The following is a 19,114-nucleotide window of genomic DNA, read 5'->3' as shown; positions in this document are numbered from 1 at the left end:
AGGGGTTGTAGTGGGTAGGGAGATATTTTGAAACTTGCATTTGCCAGCATTAAAAATTGTAAACAAATGCCTTTCTCCCAATTGTAACCCTAATTGTATATATTCTTATTGCTTTATTTAACATTGATAACACACATTTTCTGATTTGGATTTTTTGTTGTATTTTTTCACAGATGCTGTGACGACAACAGATTGTCCACCTGGTAGGTGCAGCTGTCCTCGATAGTAACACAAATAGGAAACCCCATAACAAGTTAGGGAATATGCAATGGCCTTGGCCTTACACAGCAGCACCTAAGTAGACCTGGAAGAAATTGAGATTACACCTGTGTAATTTGTGTAATGGTGTAAGTAAGCTTGTCATAGGAAGTTCCAGATATTATAGCATTATGCCACTTCACATCAGAAGGCCAAGAGGAGCTTGCATGGTGCTTACCTGCACATCACAAACGCCTCCCTTTGGCCCCTTTTACTGCTTGATGTTGGGGAAGAATGACCAGTTACCCATCGATGTCAGAAGTTAGTGGCAGTACTAGTCAAGAAACATACTTAAAATACATCAAGGCCCTTTGGACACAGCTTGAGAAATCGTGCAATCTGGTGACTGAGTTTAAAATGGAATGCATGAAAGGCTCGTAATATGGAAAAAGCTTGCATTTAACATAGTCACGACTATAATGCACTTTCACGGAAATACCTGAAAAGTAATACGTGAATAATAGCAGGTCCCCATCTGTAGAGCAGGATGACTTCTAGGCTGCCCTTACAAAATAATGGGGTTTCCCAAAAGGCTGTAGTACCTGGGTACAATTCGATACACACAACAAAATGGTCCCAATGACAAATATGCAAAAGAGAAACAAATTCATACAGGCTATACAGTATTACTCTTAGTTTCCCGATTTTGCAGGTGACCAAAATAAGAGGGCCAAAAAGTAAGCAAATAAATTAAAATGTATTTAGAAATTATTAATATATACACATTGTTCCAAATGTAAAGGTTGCTCCATTATGTGCAGAAGAAAGTGCTTGTGCAAAAGTGACCGGTGACTGAAAACTTTAACAATACAAACTAAAATAAAATTTGCAGTGCATGCTGGCAACTTCATGCACCCTATCTGTATTAAAGGTAAGTAACCCAATTGACATCCATGAAGTAGAGGTGTATGCTTGAATCAGTCCACTACCTCTATGAGTATGCTAGCCCAGTCCCGGCTAAGCCGATCAGGTTGCCAACGTTTCAACCGAAAGAAAAGAGGTCATTCATAACCTTATAAGTGGTTCTTCATCAGGATATAAAGAGGTCGGGCAACCTGGAGTCATACACTGCTCGTCCCTAGGCTGGGCGAAGAAAACTATTCTAAAAGAAGGCACGTAGGCTCCTCGTCTAGGGCAAATGCATATTACTGTGTTCCAAAAAGTAATCCGTTGAATCTTGAATGCTGCATCTCAACACAAAACTCCCTTACAGGAGATTGGGGTCAGGGCAAAAATGAAGACTTAATCAATATATTCAGGGTAGGAGAGCCCTACGTTCAAAAGTAATGAACGAGTGCTCTCAAAACAAAGTATCCCTTTCTCCCTCTCGACCGCAAGACCACCTTTTTGTAACACAGTAATACGCATTTGCCCTAGACAATGAGCCCACGTGCTTTTGTAAACACACCCAAAAGTAACCAGTGCCTCCCTACCTGAGAGCAACAACCAACCCCAAAACCTAGAATATGAAACCCAATCCACTCCAAGATTCCACTAGTCATTGTGCTCCCTAAGCAGCCTTGAACATAAAACATCCACATTAAATCAAATCCAGACACTTAAAATATACTATAATATAATGCCTAGTAAAAGACCCCTCTTTTGTCTTCAACAAAGGCATTGCATTTGACTCTATGCCTAAAAACAAGTTTCTTTGACATTTCCTTGTGCACAGTATCGAAACAATGCCTTAATTTCTTGTTTGAGGCTATCCTCTTCATTCAATTCTAGTTCCATCGAATTTGGGCCATTGTTGTAAATTATTTGTAGGTTTTCGACTATATGCTTTGCTTTCATTTAAAATGATTCTTTATTCTTCGTTCTACTTACATGTAGATTGTTCTAGCTATTTTCACATCAATCCATTGGGGGCCTGTCTTGCATCACTTACAGTGTTAATATTTGTGCAGTGTCTATATGCTAAATGTCTTGCTTCAATTTATCAGACTGACCAATATTTTTTATATTAATTAGCCTGCTTATATTTAGGTCCAGCAGTGCAGGATATCCTTACTGCCCTGACCCTACCCACCATGTTCCCCCTAGGGTTAGGTCTTTTACTCTACTGGGCTCAAGGTTTTGAAAAAATCCTACTCCTACTATCCAGCATTCCCAATCATTTCGTTTTTCAAAAAATCTTAGGTTACTTACCACGACATGGTTACTCATACCAGTTAGAGTAAGTACCTTTAGTCTATGATTCTTGCTCTTTTTCATGATATTTATTTGTGCTCTTCCTGCGATTTTTGTACATGTTTATATTTGGAGAGCTTTGGGTAAAGGAAGTGGCTGTTTACCCGCCCGCTGGGCAAATAGTACTTGGTCTCTGCTGTTTACCCAGTGGCCTGAAGAACAGTACATAATCTCTGCTGTTTAGCTGCCCATAGGCTAAATAGTAGAGATGATGTTCAATTTGACTGGCAGCCTCATAAACAATGTTAAGGATGTCTTTATTTAGCCGGCCTTAAAGAGAAATGGGACTACAGGCAAAGGTAGTGTGATTGCCAGTGTGAAGCATTTGAAAGTAAATGAATATTCAAATGTACAATAGTTTGTACAAAGGTGAGTGCATAAATTAAGCATAGCTGTTTACAGATGAAGAAACAGAAAAAAACATTTATGTTATTTTTATATTCAAATAAGATATTTAGGAACAGAAGCTTCAGCATATGGCACACATATGTTTTATACTGCAGTCTAGGAGTATTTGACTGTCTCCAAAGAATACTGAGTATGTTTTATTTACAAATGGCAATACATTGCTTTTTGTATTGTTTTGTAATGTAATGGTATGTTAACTGGATTTGTATGGTGCTGCCAATCACCCGAGGCGCATCTAGGAGCTGGAGCAGGTGTAAGGGTCTACAACAGGAATTTAGTTGAAGAGCCAAGTCTTCAGCTTCTTACGGAATTCCAGAAGCGATGATGAGGCCCTAAGATGAAAAGGGAGGTTGGTCCATGTTTTAGGTGTGAGGTATTAGAATTTTAGCCCTCCTGATCTGCTTGTGTTGATGTGGGGAGTATATGCGAGGGAGAGAGAGGCAGAGCATAGATGAATGGTTGGCTGGTGCAAGTGGTGTCGGGAGTTGAGGTATGCTGGTCTTATGTTGTGCAGTGCCTTGTATCGATTTTGTTAGACATTGACTGGGGTGTGAGCCCTGGTGAAGCAGCAACTACAATCCTAGTCAGGGCAAGGCACAAGCAACCTCCAATTAACCTGGCCTTAACCCCCTAATAGCTTGGCACAGAGCAGGCAGACCACACATAGAGACAATCTGTGAGGTATTTGTGCAACACTCCAAACAGTAAAAAAGTAAAAAAAATACACACATACATCCCACACCAAAATACAAAAACTGAGCATATGTTAATAAATAAAACAAGATCAAAAGAACAAAAATACAATCCGTAGAACCGGAGTTATGAATTTTTAAAGTATAAGCTGCAATGCATCCAGGCACACCTAATCCCTCTATTGTGTGACTGGAAGGAATCATTTTCAAAATTGCAATGTGAAATTCGAATTTACCATAAGTTAGGTTTTTTAATTTTAATTCCAGAGACACCAAAGATGAACTGGTTATATCTTCTCATTTGGAAATTACACTTATAAAATGGAGTTCTTCCTCCCCTATTTCCCTATTAGGCTCTGCGCATTGGAATAAGCTGAGGTCAGTATGCCCCTATCAAATATATTAAACTTAATTAATGTGTACCAGCTAACTCAGAGGCCACTAGAAACTCCTTGTAAACAAGAAGGGAGTAGATTCTGGCAACCGCATAAACATAACAACTTTGTTTCCCTTTAGAATCGGAACACTCTCAGAATTGTGGAAACAACAGATAACAATTTCACTCAGCTAATCGTGCATGCTTAGTTTCTTCAGAGTTACACAGAAAGAATAGACGGGGGTTTCAATAAAAGGAATTATTGAACAGTCTTGTTTCTCGTGTAAGAGATATGAGCTTTTACAATCACAAGACAGTATGCAAGATATATTATGTACAGCGTAAGCAGGAAAAAGAAATAATACTGCGCTAGCATTATCTTTTAGCTATAACACGTATATTCATATACACAAATAACATAGGCTAAAAATGCGAGTACTGATGAGATGCTTCTCTAACTAGTTCTACCCCAGTGTACCCAACCTAAGTGTAGTACTATGTAAGAAGTAGGTGTTGTATGCTATTGTATGGTATGCTATAGTCTGGTATACTATAGTCTGGTATGCCAAGAGTCCCTCTAGGTTCTAGTCAGCTCCATACCTTGAGAATGAGAGAGGTGGGAATCTGTTCCCGGGTCTCGAACTCTAACACCCCGCGAAGGGAGTCAGAACACTGGAAGCTGGATTCTCTTTGAGCAGGGATGACAGAGTCTCTAGTCAGTGCATCAGGCCGGGACACGCAAAAGTCGAGGCCTCCTCCTACTTGCTTGGGCAACGAAAGTTATATTTATACCTAGTAAGTGCCTTGGAATGTTAGCATTGACGTAAAGTCAGGCAGAGGAAGACGTCAGGAATGAACCTTTAAGGACTAGCGGTTCATGCTTAGTAAATGAGTTCTTGGAGAAATCAATAATCCTGTGCTAGGGGAGCTCCCAAGAGCTTTAGGGTCTGGTTTCTAAGAACTCGTTGTAACGTTGGGGTGGACGGATGTCGGTGACCATGCCTGTATTTGGATAGCATGGCTAATGTGTAAATAAGGACTGGGATCTTATGCCTATATAAGGGCAATGCGAATTGTGCCTATATAAGGACATGTTTCATGAAAACCTATGTACGGACACCTAAAGCGGAATACAACACCCACTCCACTTTTGAATGAACGATAATACTAAATGCTAAACATAATAATGCTAAACATTAAACTGAGTACCACATGTTGCTAAAAACATTTGTAAAAAGCATACTAAAAGAGTTTATTAAAAAACTTTGCTAAAACATGTAATGCAATGGTACTGTACATTTTAAAGCAGTTTTTCATTCTAAGCATATATCGGAAAAAAATGCAATATGAATGAATATAAATATATACATATGACAAAATGTTCGACAAGAATTTAAAAAAACCAAAGCCATTTCATAATATGGTACTAAATGAAATTGTGGTAAATAAGGTGACAATGTGTCCCTGGAAGTATTCAAAGAAGTCCGTTCTATATGAATAGTTCTACTGTAAGCAGATTGATTTGCCATGTATTTTAAAATTTAGAAAGAAAAGTCAATTTTAGGAAGAGTTCCAAGTTTTGTTCTGTTATGAAAATATGGAGACCAAATTCATATCTTCCCTGGTTCACTGTGAGCCAAATCAAAGTCAATGTATAGGTCTGGAGAAAACATGAAATCATCAACTCTTGTAGACAAAAGATCGTCTACCGATGTTGGTAACAGTTGGAACACATCGTTTAGAAGGTTAACTGTACAGAAATGTGAGGCATCACCTTCAGCATGGGATGCCGCAGCAATGTTCGCGTCTGTTGTTACCTGTGTGCCTGTTGATCCATCTCGTACCTCATCAGCAGCAGGAAGCGTCTGTGAGATCTCAACGAATGCTGTCATCAGGATTGGTAGCCTCTGGGGACAACAACACAGAGCATGGCCGTTATCGGGTCCAGCAGAGTATCGATATCCGTTGGCATGACTGATGGGAGTGTTAGACAGATGTCTAGCACGCATTCTTCACCGCAAAGCAGGCAGCGTAGAACAGGTAAGATGCAATCTTGCCAGATTGGTCTAAATGACAGAAACCATGTTGTATTAAGTTCCCGTAGATGAAGTATGCCCAAAAGCTGGACTATGGGCTCACGGTACTTCCATTCTAGGAGAGCTTTCTCCAAGTTGCTGGGAGTGACGCCGGTGGATAGGCTTGCCATAGCGTAGCAGTCAGTAGGAATAAAAACAGGATTCCTGCAATGAGTGCTAGAATTAATGGCAGACCACCAAACACCGAATGCACGAAGTTTGGAATGATTCCGAGGACTGCCTGAAAAGGTGTTAACAGTCCTGAACATATGGTCTTAAATACATGTACAATCCTGCTCGTATCAGACATGTTTAAGATACTTCCCATCATTTCTACGAAATGTATAGTGCAGTTTGTACGAATTAGAGCCTGTATCTCAGCCGAAGTCCTTGCAATTTGTAGATCATAGATTCCTTTGGCCGAGGTCAAAGGCACGGTGTGTTGCAAAAGCATGGCTTTCATTCTGCTTAAAGTATCAAAACGTATAAAAGAAACATTCAATGAAGGCCATAGAGGCGATTCCCTGACTTTGTCTATTTGGGGGACGATACTTGCATACAACAAGTAACCCTGGAGCTAACCGTTACCAGATAAGGGATTCCTGGCAACATGCCACAGCAACTTTGATCATTCAACATGAGGTAACTCCCGTTAGAAAGTTGGCCAAACGCTGGATTAATCACAGCAGCTGGTGTACCCTGCAGGTGGCAGGACAAGTTTGCCACAGAACCATTACAAGCCCTGTGTAAAGAAATGTTCTGACATATGAGAGATCCGCTCAGTGCATTTTCACAGTGTGCACCTCTTAGAAACACTTCACGACCCCACTCCAACATCTGTATTCGTAAGGTAAATCCCAGGATGTCTTAGTGTATTCTTTACCTAACCTTTCATATTTTCCTGCTTGCATTTGTTTGAGGCAATACTGAAAATGAAAAGTAGTGACAGGCAGAGTTATTTTGCCAAGGATAGGCCATTCTGTAGCTGGTTTTTCTGCTACCGTAATGGTAATTTTTCCAGTTTTTCAATGCTCAGCAGAATCAGGGTGAAGATCGGCATTACCAGGATCAGGAAGCCTAGAAAGGGCCAATACAAGGAATGGCCAGAGCAGGGCCAAGAAGACTAGATTCAGGAAGGATTAGAACCAAGTGTGTCAGATTGAGGAAATCAATACCGGGGGACCAGAACTGGTTGGATGAGAGTTGCAGGACCAAAACAACTCAGAAAAGGGCAAATTGGAAAAGGACCAGGAGGAGGACCAGCACCAGAAGACACAGAAGGACCTGGAGCATGAGGACACCCATGTGATTTTATGCCACATGTACTTGGCTATCCCTTTTGTTAAGGGTTCTTATTTATGCTGTAAACCCCCAGACACTCTCATCTTTTTCAGACCACATATAGAGCTTGTGCATAGTAGCTGAAATGTCAGAGCATGGAAACAAAATATAAAGACAGCGATAGCACTGGGAACCAATTGCAACAGTGATAGCTTTTGCAAAAAGAACAATTGATGGACAGAATGCAGAACAATGTCATACATTCACCCCAGTACAGAGATATGGGCATATATCCCTCATTTTTTTGCTCCCCATGCCATTCCAGTTTGAAACCAGCCATATGCAAATCAGTCTTGACCCTGTGCCCAACGTTAACAGTTGAGCTCAAACTGCCAGGCCAGGTCCATTCCTAGGATGCTTGTTTACAGTCCAGGGAGGACCTGGCTTGGCAGTTCGGGCTGGACTGTTCCCATGAGGCACATGGTCAAGATTGATTTTCCTTTCTCGCCCTAAGTGCGCTGAGTATGCCCAGATGTGGGTCCCGGGCCCACTGTGCCACTGGATTCAAGCTATCCTGGCTAATGAGGGTTGACACCCCGAAACCGGTCCTAGGATGCTTGTTTCCGGTCCAGGGAGGACATGGCTTAGCAGTTTGGGATGCACTATTGCCACGAGGCACAGGATCAAGAATGATTTGCATATAGCCAAGTCTAAACTGGGGTGGCATGGTGAGCAAAAGAATGATGGATTTAACCCAGATCTCTTGACTGGGGGCGAATGTTTTGATTTGTTCTGCATTTCGTCCATCAATTATGTGTCTTTTGCTTTCTCACCCTAAGTGCACCAGGTATGCCCAGACATGGGTCCCAGGCTCACTATGCCACTGGATTCAAGCTATTCTGGCTGATGAGGGGTGAAACCCTGAAACCGGTCCTAAGATGCTTGTTTCTGGTCCATGGAGGACTTGACTATTCCCATGAAGCACAGGGTCAAGACTGGCTTAGCAGTTTGGGATGCACTATTGCCACGAGGCACAGGATCAAGACTGCTTTGCATATAGCCAAGTCTAAACTTGGGTGGCATGGTGTGCAAAAGAATGATGGATTTAAGCCAGATCTCTTGACTGGGGGCGAATGTTTTGATTTGTTCTGCATTCTGTCCAACAATTGTATGTCTTTAACAGTGATAACTTTAGCACCAAACAAGTGGTCTGTGATATTCAAATGGCTAGATGAAAAGTGGTGGAGCTACAGATGTGGGATATGTGTTAGGAAGGCTAGTAAATAGGCAATGAGTCTCAAGACTGATAGAATCGTTTATGTCACTCAAAGACCTTTGAGTTGATATTCCATTTGCGTGCATGTGCGGTTGATACGTAGCAAGTGTGTAGTAGGAAAACTGTGAATTGTGAAAGTCTAAGTGCTTGGGCCAATGGGATGCATTTTGCATGATGGAGAGTAGATACAGCTTCTCTAGGCAGTGGAAATGTATCGACTGCATCTCTTGGACTGGAGACCCAGACATTGAAGTGAGGGAGGGAGGATGGACAGAAGGCTACCCACAGAAATCGTGTGAGGTCTATATTAACAAAGGGCTGCTGATTTGATCTTCCTGACTAACAACATATGGTAGATGTTAGCAGTGAGGGGTAGGTGAGAGGTTTCTCTTGTTAAAGGTGACAAAGTAGCTCATCAGGGCAGACCCTTTAGTATGCGCCTGATGGCTGCTCCAGAACTCTGCAGACAACCAGATGCTGAGATCTCAAACTTCAATGTGTCCTTGTTTTGAATACTCCTGCTTTGAGTCAGCACTATTGCTACTGCTATGATCACCTAGCACAAAAGCTGTGTCTGAGCTAAAGCAGAAAATGACATTTGAAAAAGAATCACCAAAATCAGTTCTCTAACCTCAAGAGTGGATCCACATCCCCTGTCTGAAAAAAGGTATAAAAGTGGAACTGCGAAATGATCAATCTGCAGGTCACAAGAACGGAGGCAACAAAATGTCTCTGCTTATTCGGCTTCTTATTTCTTTTTTCTTTAACAACAGATTTTATTGAATTTTCACGGTACCAGAAGGGCGGAGCTCAGCAAGCATAGTACAATTGAAATGCAGAATGGAAAGTCCCTGGATACTGTATAACACCCACCCCAAAAGTCTGCAGAACATCAGACCAAGGGAAGCACCCATCCCGCCACCCCCCAAGTGCGCACCGTACATACTTTGATAACTTTAAATGTACAAGCCAAAGGAATTCCCGTCTATGCCTTTTTAGCACTGATACTTTAAACAGTTAAATTATTCACCACCAGTTGTTCAATAGGCTCCCAGGTGGCTGTCTGCGATATTAAGGACAGATCTATACCCCTGTACTTGGCCCACCTAGACCAGATCTTCCCATGCTTCTGTGGACATCCCCTCGCCTGGAACACAGCAATCTCCGCTGACATGCACCTATCCAGGGCCTTTTTCCAATTGGTTATACAGGGCGGGGATGCATCCTTCCAGTGCAGTGCTATGTCCTTCTTAGCCAATGTGAGACCCAAAAACAGAAGGTGTCTTTTATACCTGTTCCCCCCGATGTCTTCTGTACTGTCTAAGAGTGCCAATCTAGGGTCTTTCAGGATATCCCATGCCAAAACACGCCACATGCAAGACAACACGCAAGACCAGAAGAGCTGCAATGCCCCACAGCTCCACACCGTGTGTAGGAATGACCCCTCGTCTGTGCCACATCAGAGACAAATAGGGGACTGACTTGCCCCCATTTTCCAAGTACAGAGATCCGTGTAATATACCCTATGGTGGTATTTAAATTGGAATAGTCTGTATCTGGTGGAGATGGCGGCAGGTCCGTCTCCCATGCCACCCGGGCTCGGTGAATAGTGGTCTTGGAGTGTGTAGTGAGAGTTTGGTAAATTTGCCGGATTTTGTGGGTCCCCAGATCCCCCATCAGTAAGGGTCCTTCCAGCGGTGGAGCTCAGGTAACAACTCTAGTTGCTGAACCGGGGGGGGGGGGGTCAGTGCGTGACAGGGCTGCAAATAGCGATGGAACTGTGATTTATGAAGGTCAAAATCCACCTGCAGCCTTTGAAAGGATTTGAGGGTGGTCCCCGGCATTATGTCTCCGAGCATGGCTATACCGATATCGTCCCATCTACGAAACCCCACCAGTGAAGAGACAGGCCGAAGAAATGTTCCCTGCCAGAGGGGAGTGGCGCCAGTCAACCTACCCCAACAACCCGTGGACCTAACCACCCGTCTCCATGTCTGAAAAACTATCCGGCAGGCCCGGGGAAGCGCCTCCAGGGAAGAGCTACTGTATAGGAAATGGAGCAGCGGGGTACCCGCCATGGCCGACCGCTCCACGGCGTAAGCCGGATCTGTCTGAGAACCATAACACCACTCATTGACCACCAGGCGATGCGAAGCCCAGTAGAATTCTCTGACGTCTGCCGCCGCAATACCACCACAGTACATGGACTGTATGCACGTTGCGAGCACCATGCAAATCTTGTCCCCTTGCCAAAGGAATCTATTCAGGGGTGCGTTGATTCGGAGAAACCACGACGGGGGAATAGGGTACGGGTAGTTCTGGAGCCTGTAGAGTAAGCGCAGCAGAGACACCATTTTGAAAATTGCAGACCTGCCGTATAACGATAGAGGCAGTTGAGACCAGATCGTCATTTCATCCCGGATGGCGGGGAGCAGCGGAGCTATGTTGTGCACCCAAGCGTCGCTGGGACACCGCGTTATGAAGACTCCTAGGTACTTAAGGCCAGTGTCCGCATTGATCGGTTGCGAAGCCCAGGCCTGACTTCTCGGCTCGCCATGAATAGGGAACAGTCTAGATTTGGATGGATTGGCACAGAGTCCAGAGGTCTCCCCGAATACTCGAAGAATTTGAAGGACACAAGGCCCGGCGGCCCAAGGGTCTGACATGAAGAACAGGACGTCATCGGCGTACAGCGATCCTGACTGAGTACTCCGGCGTCCAGTCCAGTCCCCTGAGGACAGAGTCCAGGCGCACCCACACAGCTAAGGGCTCGATCACTAAGGCAAATAGGAGAGGTGATAGGGGGCACCCCTACCTCGTGCCTCTGTGGATCGGGTAGGGGGCCGAACAGCATCCAGCCACACGAACCGAGGCTGTGAGATCCGAATACAGTAGTTTCACATATGCCAGGAACCTGGGTCCCAGGTTAAAGGCTTCTAGGAGTTTAAAAAGGTAGGTCCAAGTCAGAGAGTCAAACGCCTTGTGGATGTCTGCCAACAAGATCGCCGCGGGACAACCTAGACGAGGGGCCTTCGTGACAGGGTTGTGGACTCGTCTAATATTGTGTCTGGTGGAGCGATATGGCATAAAGCCTGACTGATCTGGATGCACGAGATCTTGAATGCAGGTGTAGAGGCGGTCAGCCAGGACCTTCCCCATCAGTCCTCATCAGTTCAAGCGAAGACCTCTTCCGGGGAGTCAAAGAAAAGAGTCTTGGCATTATATATCACTTTCATACTGGCGGGAAACAGCAGCGCATAGCATAAGTTCAGCTCCCGAAGTCGTCACTTGGCCGCAACAAAGGACTGACGCTACTGCTGCACCAGGGATGAGAATCAAAAGTCATTTTGTCCTTGTGGAGCCGGGCATAGCGGAGGATCGCATCACGGTCGGCGTAGTTGAGAAGCCGGGCGATCACAGGCCTCGGGCGCTCCCCGGGAGGCGGCTTCTTAGTCAAGGCATGGTGGGCCCTCTCAACCACGAAACGTGGAGACATGGCCTCGGGCGGCAGCAACGCCTTAAGCCAGTCAGAGAGCAAATCGTCCATAGAAGCACCCTCACAGCCCTCCGGGAAGCCCACCAGGTGGATGTTGTTGTGCTGAGCCCTACCTTCCGCATCCTCGACTCGTGACGCCAGCTCCCGTGACAGCATGGTAAGTTTGTCCACCTTCTTCTGGAGGGTGGATACGCTGTCCTCCACCGTGGAGACCCTGGTCTCAGCCTCAGTGATTCAGTCAACTGCTTTCCGAAGGTCCTGATGGTGAAACAACACCTCGGAACCAACAGCCCCGATCTGGGCCTCGAGTGCAGTCCAGGAGTGGTGGTATAATGATCCATGGTGTTCTGTTTAGGGGCCGCAGCACTGTGTTTCTCTTTGCTCCTTGTGAAATGGAGGAGCAGACCGAGGGACCAGCCACAGGTTTGTAGCCGCTGCAGGTGAGGGTGGAAGGGTGGGCCTCCACGGGATGATGGCGAGCTTCAGCGAGTGGTGGGAAGCCACGCAGCACCAGGTCCGGCCCTGGGGTATGACCTCCGCCCTTCAGATGGTCTCAGTTTTATCAGGGCTGCAACCAGGCTGGACACCCAGTCACCACAGCGCACCACCCAGGAATCCGCTGCCCACTGGCGCCAGGGACTGCCAAGGAAATCGCCGACCCAAGACAGGCGTGTGGGATATACTCTCTGGGGTGCCTGGCAATCCAGGGAGGGAAGACCTCCAGGGCATCAGCAGCAGCTGCAGAAGGGTTCCTTGCCCGGATGAGTGTGTGCCTGCTGCCGTCGATGTCAAGGCCTCCACAGACCCACAGTTGCCCCTGGCCAAGCCAGCCCGTCCTCCCCAGCGTACCTAATGTGTCCGGAATGTGCGGGCAGCCACCGAGTCCAGGGACCTTGCTGGCAATCCCAGCCACTGAGAAGTCAGTCTTAGGAGGCACTAAGTCTGCGCACAGCCAACGGGAGAACCACAAGCCCACTGGCCTCCGTGCCGCGCCGCTTGGGAAGTATGGCGAAGGGGTCCACAGCGGAGGCCCCACACAGAAGAATCGGGCCGCCAGCTGAATACACACGCCGGCAGGCCCCTCAGCCACAGGTCGTCACCAGCACCACTTTAGGCCCCACGGAATATAGGCGGCCGTCTCAGCGAGGAACCTCTGCCGATCCGGTGCTAGCTGCCGCTGCAGCCCGGGCCCTCCAGCGCGCCCTTCATGCGGCCCCAATTCTCAGCTGCGGATGTGTCTGCATCAGGGGCAGGGCGGCACGTCCCCTGCGGCACAGCAGGTCGATCCGATGCGATGCGAGCGTCCACAGAGCACAGGGCCCAGCCAGGAACTCTGCCAGTCAATGGGGTCTCTGCGCCGCACTTATCACCACTTAGGAGGCGGGGGTATGGGCCTGCAACAATGGAGCCGCAGCGACGCTTCAGGCAGCCGGCCAAATCCACACAGCGCCAGTCCCCCTTCATCCCCAGGTCATATTTTGGCACCAACCTGAGGCCCCATGGGGCGAGGGCAGCCGCCGCAGCAAGGTCTCTTCAATCGGCCCGCAGCGATCGCCAGCCGCAGCCTGGCCCACACAGCATGTCTTCGCACGGCCCAAGCTGCGTCGACAGCGGGTCCGGACCTTCCCGGCTCGCTGCCGCCACCAAACTTTGCCTCGGGGGTCCTGGTGTGCTCCGCAAGGAGTGCCTCGCAGCAACAGCATCTGTGGTCAGGATATCGGCAGGAGTATGGCTCTGAGAGGGCACGGGCTTGCGGAGCTCTACAGAGACACGCCCGCCATGCTTGGCTCCGAAGCCAATTTCTTATTTCTTAAAATATTTGTAATGAAGTCAAAAATGTTCCTCTGTGTTTTTGATGCCTATATGTCTTTCACTGATTTACTGGGAGTACTCATTCATATTCCAATGACATTCTGCTCAATTGATTATAGTCCCTTTCCTTTACTCGTCGCTCCTCGATGGCATGACAGAGTGGAGGTAGTCAGAGGACGGACTCTCCAACACCAACCCAATTTAGTTTAAAGCATGGGTGTAAGGAGCAGGGGAAAATATAATGACCCCCAATACTCTGGGAGAAAATTCCAGGTTGTTAGGGTCATTAGATGGTTTGTTTTTTCAAAAAGAAACTCCTGCTTTCAGAGTTTGTGTTTGAAAAAATAATAATTGTTGCAAAATGTGCCTGCCAGCCATCTTGTTTGACGGTATTTCCTGTCAAACTTTTCCTGCATAGGCAGGAACCCTCATGACATCAGTTGCTTTCATTATAGAGAGTTGTCCACCGGGCCGGTGGACAACTCTAAATTGGCTGGCCGAGGCCACTAAGGATGGCAGAGGTATTGTCCTCCGCCATCATGACGGAGTTAACTTGGTTCCCCCAAACTCGTTTTGCAAATAAATTAATAATACATTAGGACCCTAAGTTTCATAAACAGATGGATGCCAATGGTATTCAATTCTTGATTGCAGTTCTACCTTGTGTGAGTACCTGTTGAAATCTGAATAAGGCATAAAAAACAAAATATGGGCTGTTAAACAGCAGCTGGGTAAATAGTGAAGTTCATTTTCTATGTGCATGGCTACTGGCCAAGTTGTGCACACTATCTACTGTTTAACCAGCTACCAGGTAAATAATGACATTTCTTTTCAAATTTTTTGCAAGGCCACCAACAATTCGTACATCATTTCTGTTATTTAGCCATTTGCCGGGTAAATATTGAAGTTTCTTTTCTTCTTGCAAGCTACTGGTCAAATAATATAAAATTTATCTTTTTTACTCATCAGCCTCATAAATATTTTTTTTTTATTTTTTATAATTTATTTCTTTATTATCAAATAGCCCGAGCTGGCATACATCATAGTGTGCCTACAACCCTGAGGCCGGCTAATATTCCACATCCCATCACTGCAGCACAACAGTGAATCCCACATCCCGGAGGCCGGACATCGCTGTACCCCAAGTTAGGCCAGTCGTGAATTCTTCCCAGTTTTGCAGTAGTATGTCGCAGCTAGTGTACACTTCCCCACCGGGGATCAACAGTTTTTGTCGCTAATCTAATCAAACTCCCCCAACACCCTCCCCACCCCCCCCCCCAGCACCCTAACATCTAGGCGTCCGAACAGATCTCCCCTAATAATTCTAGTCCTAGTTTCTAAGTTTCTACCAGCTTGCGCGGTCTACCCGTACTCCGCCCTCTGCCACCTGCCAGTCCCAGAACACTCATGCCTCTGTATCTCCAATCTCCCCGCCCCTCACATCCTACTGCCCCCCGCTGGTCAATGTATGTCCTGGCACTCTGCAAACAAGTCAGCTCTCCCGTCGTCAAACGATCACCCCCCAGGCAGCCTACTGCGCCACCGCCCCCAGGTCCCTCACAGCTCCCGATTCCGAACCCCCTCCGATGTTCCCTCCTTCCCCCTAAGGCGTTCTGTGTATAGTCCCCAGAAATTTTTCGGTCGACTGCGCGGCGGGAGCAGCTCACTAAACACCTCAGTTTGCGTGCAGCAATATAATACATCCCGGGCCCATTGTTCTACTGTGGGCAATGGCCCTCTCATCCAGCACATTGCCACCCTTCTCTTTGCTATTAGCAGTCCCATGTCTACCATTTTGCGAACGGCTCTAGGCAGCTTCTTAGAGTAGCCCAGCAGAGCTACTGCCGGATCCGGATCAAACTCTAGCTCCAGCAGTCCCCCCAGTTTGTGGAAAATTGCTTGCCAGAACCTGTAGACCCCCGGGCATTCCCATGCCAGATGGATAAAGTCAGCCATGGTGTGACCGCATCTCTCACACCCAGCATCCTCTCGCAGTTCGTAACGGTGTAATCTGTCCGGTGTATAATATACCCTATTTATGTACTTGAAATGGAGTAATCTGTGCCTCCCATGCAGTGATATCCTACGTGTGCCAGCACAGCAATACAGCCACATGGCGTCGTCCATTACCATCCTCAGGTCTTGTTGCCAGGCCAGCCTAGCCTTGGGGTACCATTGTATGCATTGCTCCATAGTTATCTTATAGAGTCGAGATATTTGTCTGCGAGGACATTTGTATTTAATGATATATGTTAATTCCGGCACCTCCGGGGGCTCAGCCATATCGTCCCCCAGTTGCTGCCGCAACGCCCCCCTCACTCTATGAAATTGGAAACGCTGCAGCTGCGACGGGGCTTCCGCTCCTGCAGCCACCTCATCCCACGTTATCACGGTGCCATCCACGAACAGGTCTCCCATCACATGCAAACTGAGTTCCTGAAGGGCACGCACCACTCCCTTATCCCTACAGGGAGATAGTCATCGCGCCCATTCCACTGGCATTGCCGGGGAATATAACAATGCCCCAGCCTTGTGCCTCAGTATACCATCCCAAGCGTGCCTCGTAGAATTAAGGGAGTCCAAGTAACCTGTCCGACGGTCGGGTGTTTCAAATAGAATCACTGGGAGCGGGAGGGGGTCGGCAAACAATTTCTCCAGTATGAGATACGGGACCGATTCCTCACCATGGATCCAGCTGTGCGCTTGCGCTCCCTGAGCCACCCGGTAGTACAATTCCATATCGGGCGCCCGAGTCCTCCCATGTGGTACGGTAATGTGAGCACCCGCCAGCTGACTCGGGCCTGTTTGCCCGCCCATGCCAGCTTCAATAGAGACCTTCGTAACCTGTCAAAGAATACCCGTGGTAACACCATAGGAATATTAATGAACAGAAAGAGGAAGCGAGGGGGCACTACCATTTTCATGATCGATATCCTGCCAACTAAGGAGAGTGGGAGGCCGATCCAAATCTCTACATCGTCCTCCAGTTTATCTATGGCTCTGCCATAGTTTTCCCTCATTAATATTTCAGGATCAGTGTGTAGCCGTATTCCCAAATATCTGACCGCTTCATCCGACCAGTGTAACGGGTACTCCATCTCAAAGGGAGTCATGGATGGGGTAAGCGGAAAGGCAATGGACTTATTCCAATTCACCTGCAGGCCCGAGAGGGCACCAAAGTGCACCACTTCTCTCAGCACCGGAGACAAATTATTCTCTGGGTCCCGAACACACAGAAGGGTGTCATCTGCATACGTGGACACCACTATTTTATAGGTGGGGAAGTTCACTCCCCTGAGGCTGTGGTATTCACGTAGGGCGCAAGCTAACGGTTCAGCCACCAGAGCATATAGTATCGGCGACAGTGGGCAGCCCTGACGCGTTCCCCTGGAGATGTGAATAGCTTCCGTAACGCGTCCCCCCAGCCGTATCCTCGCGCTTGGTGCCGTGTACAGGACTCCCATCATTCGCAGGAACACCGGGCCCAAACCCATTTTAGTCAACACCTGAGACATAAAAGACCATTCAACTGAGTCGAACGCCTTCTCCATATCTAGGAACACCGCGAGCGCTTTAGTGTCCCTGCGGACATGCTGCATGGTGCCAAAAACCGTCCGCAAATTGTAGGTTAGATTTCTACCAGGCATGAAGCCCGCCTGCTCCGGAGCCACAAGCTCCGGTGTCAGCAGCACAAGGCGCGTAGCCAATATTTTCGCAAATATCTTAGTGTCCACATTTAGTAACAACAGTGGCCTGTAGGAGCTGCACTCCTCTGGGGGCTTCCCAGCCTTAGGGATGGCCACCAATATAGCCTCACTCATGGACTTTGGCATTTGGCCCGTGTCGCACATGTCATCAAACAGCTGCGAAAGATGTGGGAGCAGGATATCCGTGAAGTTTTTATAAAAGGCGGCCGTTAGTCCATCCACCCCGGGTGCACTGTTCGCAGGCATGCTCGCCAGAGCCTCAAGGATTTCATCCTTCTGAATGGGGAGAGCCAGAAATTCCCTACGGGCATTGGAGAGAAAGGGCACCTTGATGTGGTCCAAGTATTCCCGTATCTCTTCATCCATCCCCGTCTGCCGTGAAGCATATAATGCCGCATAGTACTACCTAAAGCAGGCCGCGATCTCCGCCTCCTCAGTCAGCAGCTCCCCATCGTCCGATCTAATCTTGGCAATGTTAGCTTTACTCCTTCTAGCCTTAAGTAAATTCGCCAAGACCGAACCCGGCCTCTCCCCCTCTCCATAAACCCTAGCCGTAGCGTACTTTCCCAGGTGTTTAACTTCCGCATCTGCGGCCTCATGGTACTCCTCCAATAGAGTCTTCAATTCTTCCGTAGCCCCACCTCCCTCACCCCCCAGCTGTCTGGTCTCTACCTCACCCAGTCGACGCTCCAGAGTCGCTAATCTACTGCGGATGCCTCGTAACACCCCTGAATGTTTAGCCATGGCCACCCCTCTAATGTAGACTTTGAACATTTCCCAAACCGTCTGGAAGCTGTCCACTGAACCCACGTTAGTATCGAAAAATGTAGTTATAGCTTCCGCCAGTTCCTCCTTAAATAGGGGGTCTAAGAGCGAGTAGGGGGGGAACCGCCACATGAACGGCGGGACCGTTTTCCTAGGCGTGTCAATAGCCAGTAAAATAGGGGAATGGTCGGACAAAGTCCTCGGCAGGACCTGACACAGGCTGACCCGCGGGATGAGCACCGAAGACGCAAGCCAGTAGTCTATGCGTGTATGCAGATTATGGTAGGCTGAGTAGTGCGTGAAGCCCCCCACAGCGGGGTTAAGCATCCTCCAGACATCTGAGAGCGCCATACGGATCATTGCCCTGTGCAATATCGTAGCAGCAGCCGCAGGTGCCCTAGCCGGCCCCACCGATCTATCCAAGCGCGGGTCCAGAACAACATTGAGATCACCTCCCCACAGAATCTGCGAAGGCCCACATCCCCTCACAGTATCAGCCAGTTTACTGTAAAAGTCAGGACAATCAAAATTTGGGCCGTAAACATTCACCAACAGTAAGTCTAGTCCTCTGCCCTGGCAGCGTGAGAGCACGTACCTACCCCCACCATCTGTAGCAAGCAGCTGCGCTGCAAAGTCGGACTTTGGATTAAACCAGGTGAGAACCCCTCTAGCGTGCGTTGTGAACCCAGCCGCATGCACATTTCCTCGCAGCCCCCCGGTTCGTAACATGGGACTGAGGTTCGGAAGATGCGTCTCCTGTAGGAAGGCCACATCT

The 19,114-nt window shown here is 47.5% G+C and overlaps 1 protein-coding gene across 4 annotated transcripts in view; it reads left to right on the top strand.

Annotated features, from left to right (window-relative positions):
- Positions 1-19,114, top strand: part of LOC146866845 (scavenger receptor cysteine-rich domain-containing protein DMBT1-like) — a 398,665-nt gene that overhangs the window by 63,091 nt on the left and 316,460 nt on the right. For all 4 annotated transcript variants that reach the window (XM_085602310.1, XM_085602301.1, XM_085602292.1 and 1 more), the window contains exon 8: positions 174-203. In XM_085602310.1, the coding sequence (XP_085458436.1) occupies positions 174-203 (30 nt within the window). The remainder of the gene's footprint in view (positions 1-173; positions 204-19,114) is intronic.

The sequence above is a fragment of the Triturus cristatus genome, chromosome 1_2 (genome assembly GCF_964204655.1).
Source record: "Triturus cristatus chromosome 1_2, aTriCri1.1, whole genome shotgun sequence".
Taxonomy (NCBI): domain Eukaryota; kingdom Metazoa; phylum Chordata; class Amphibia; order Caudata; family Salamandridae; genus Triturus; species Triturus cristatus.
This window is presented reverse-complemented; position numbering and strand designations above follow the sequence as displayed.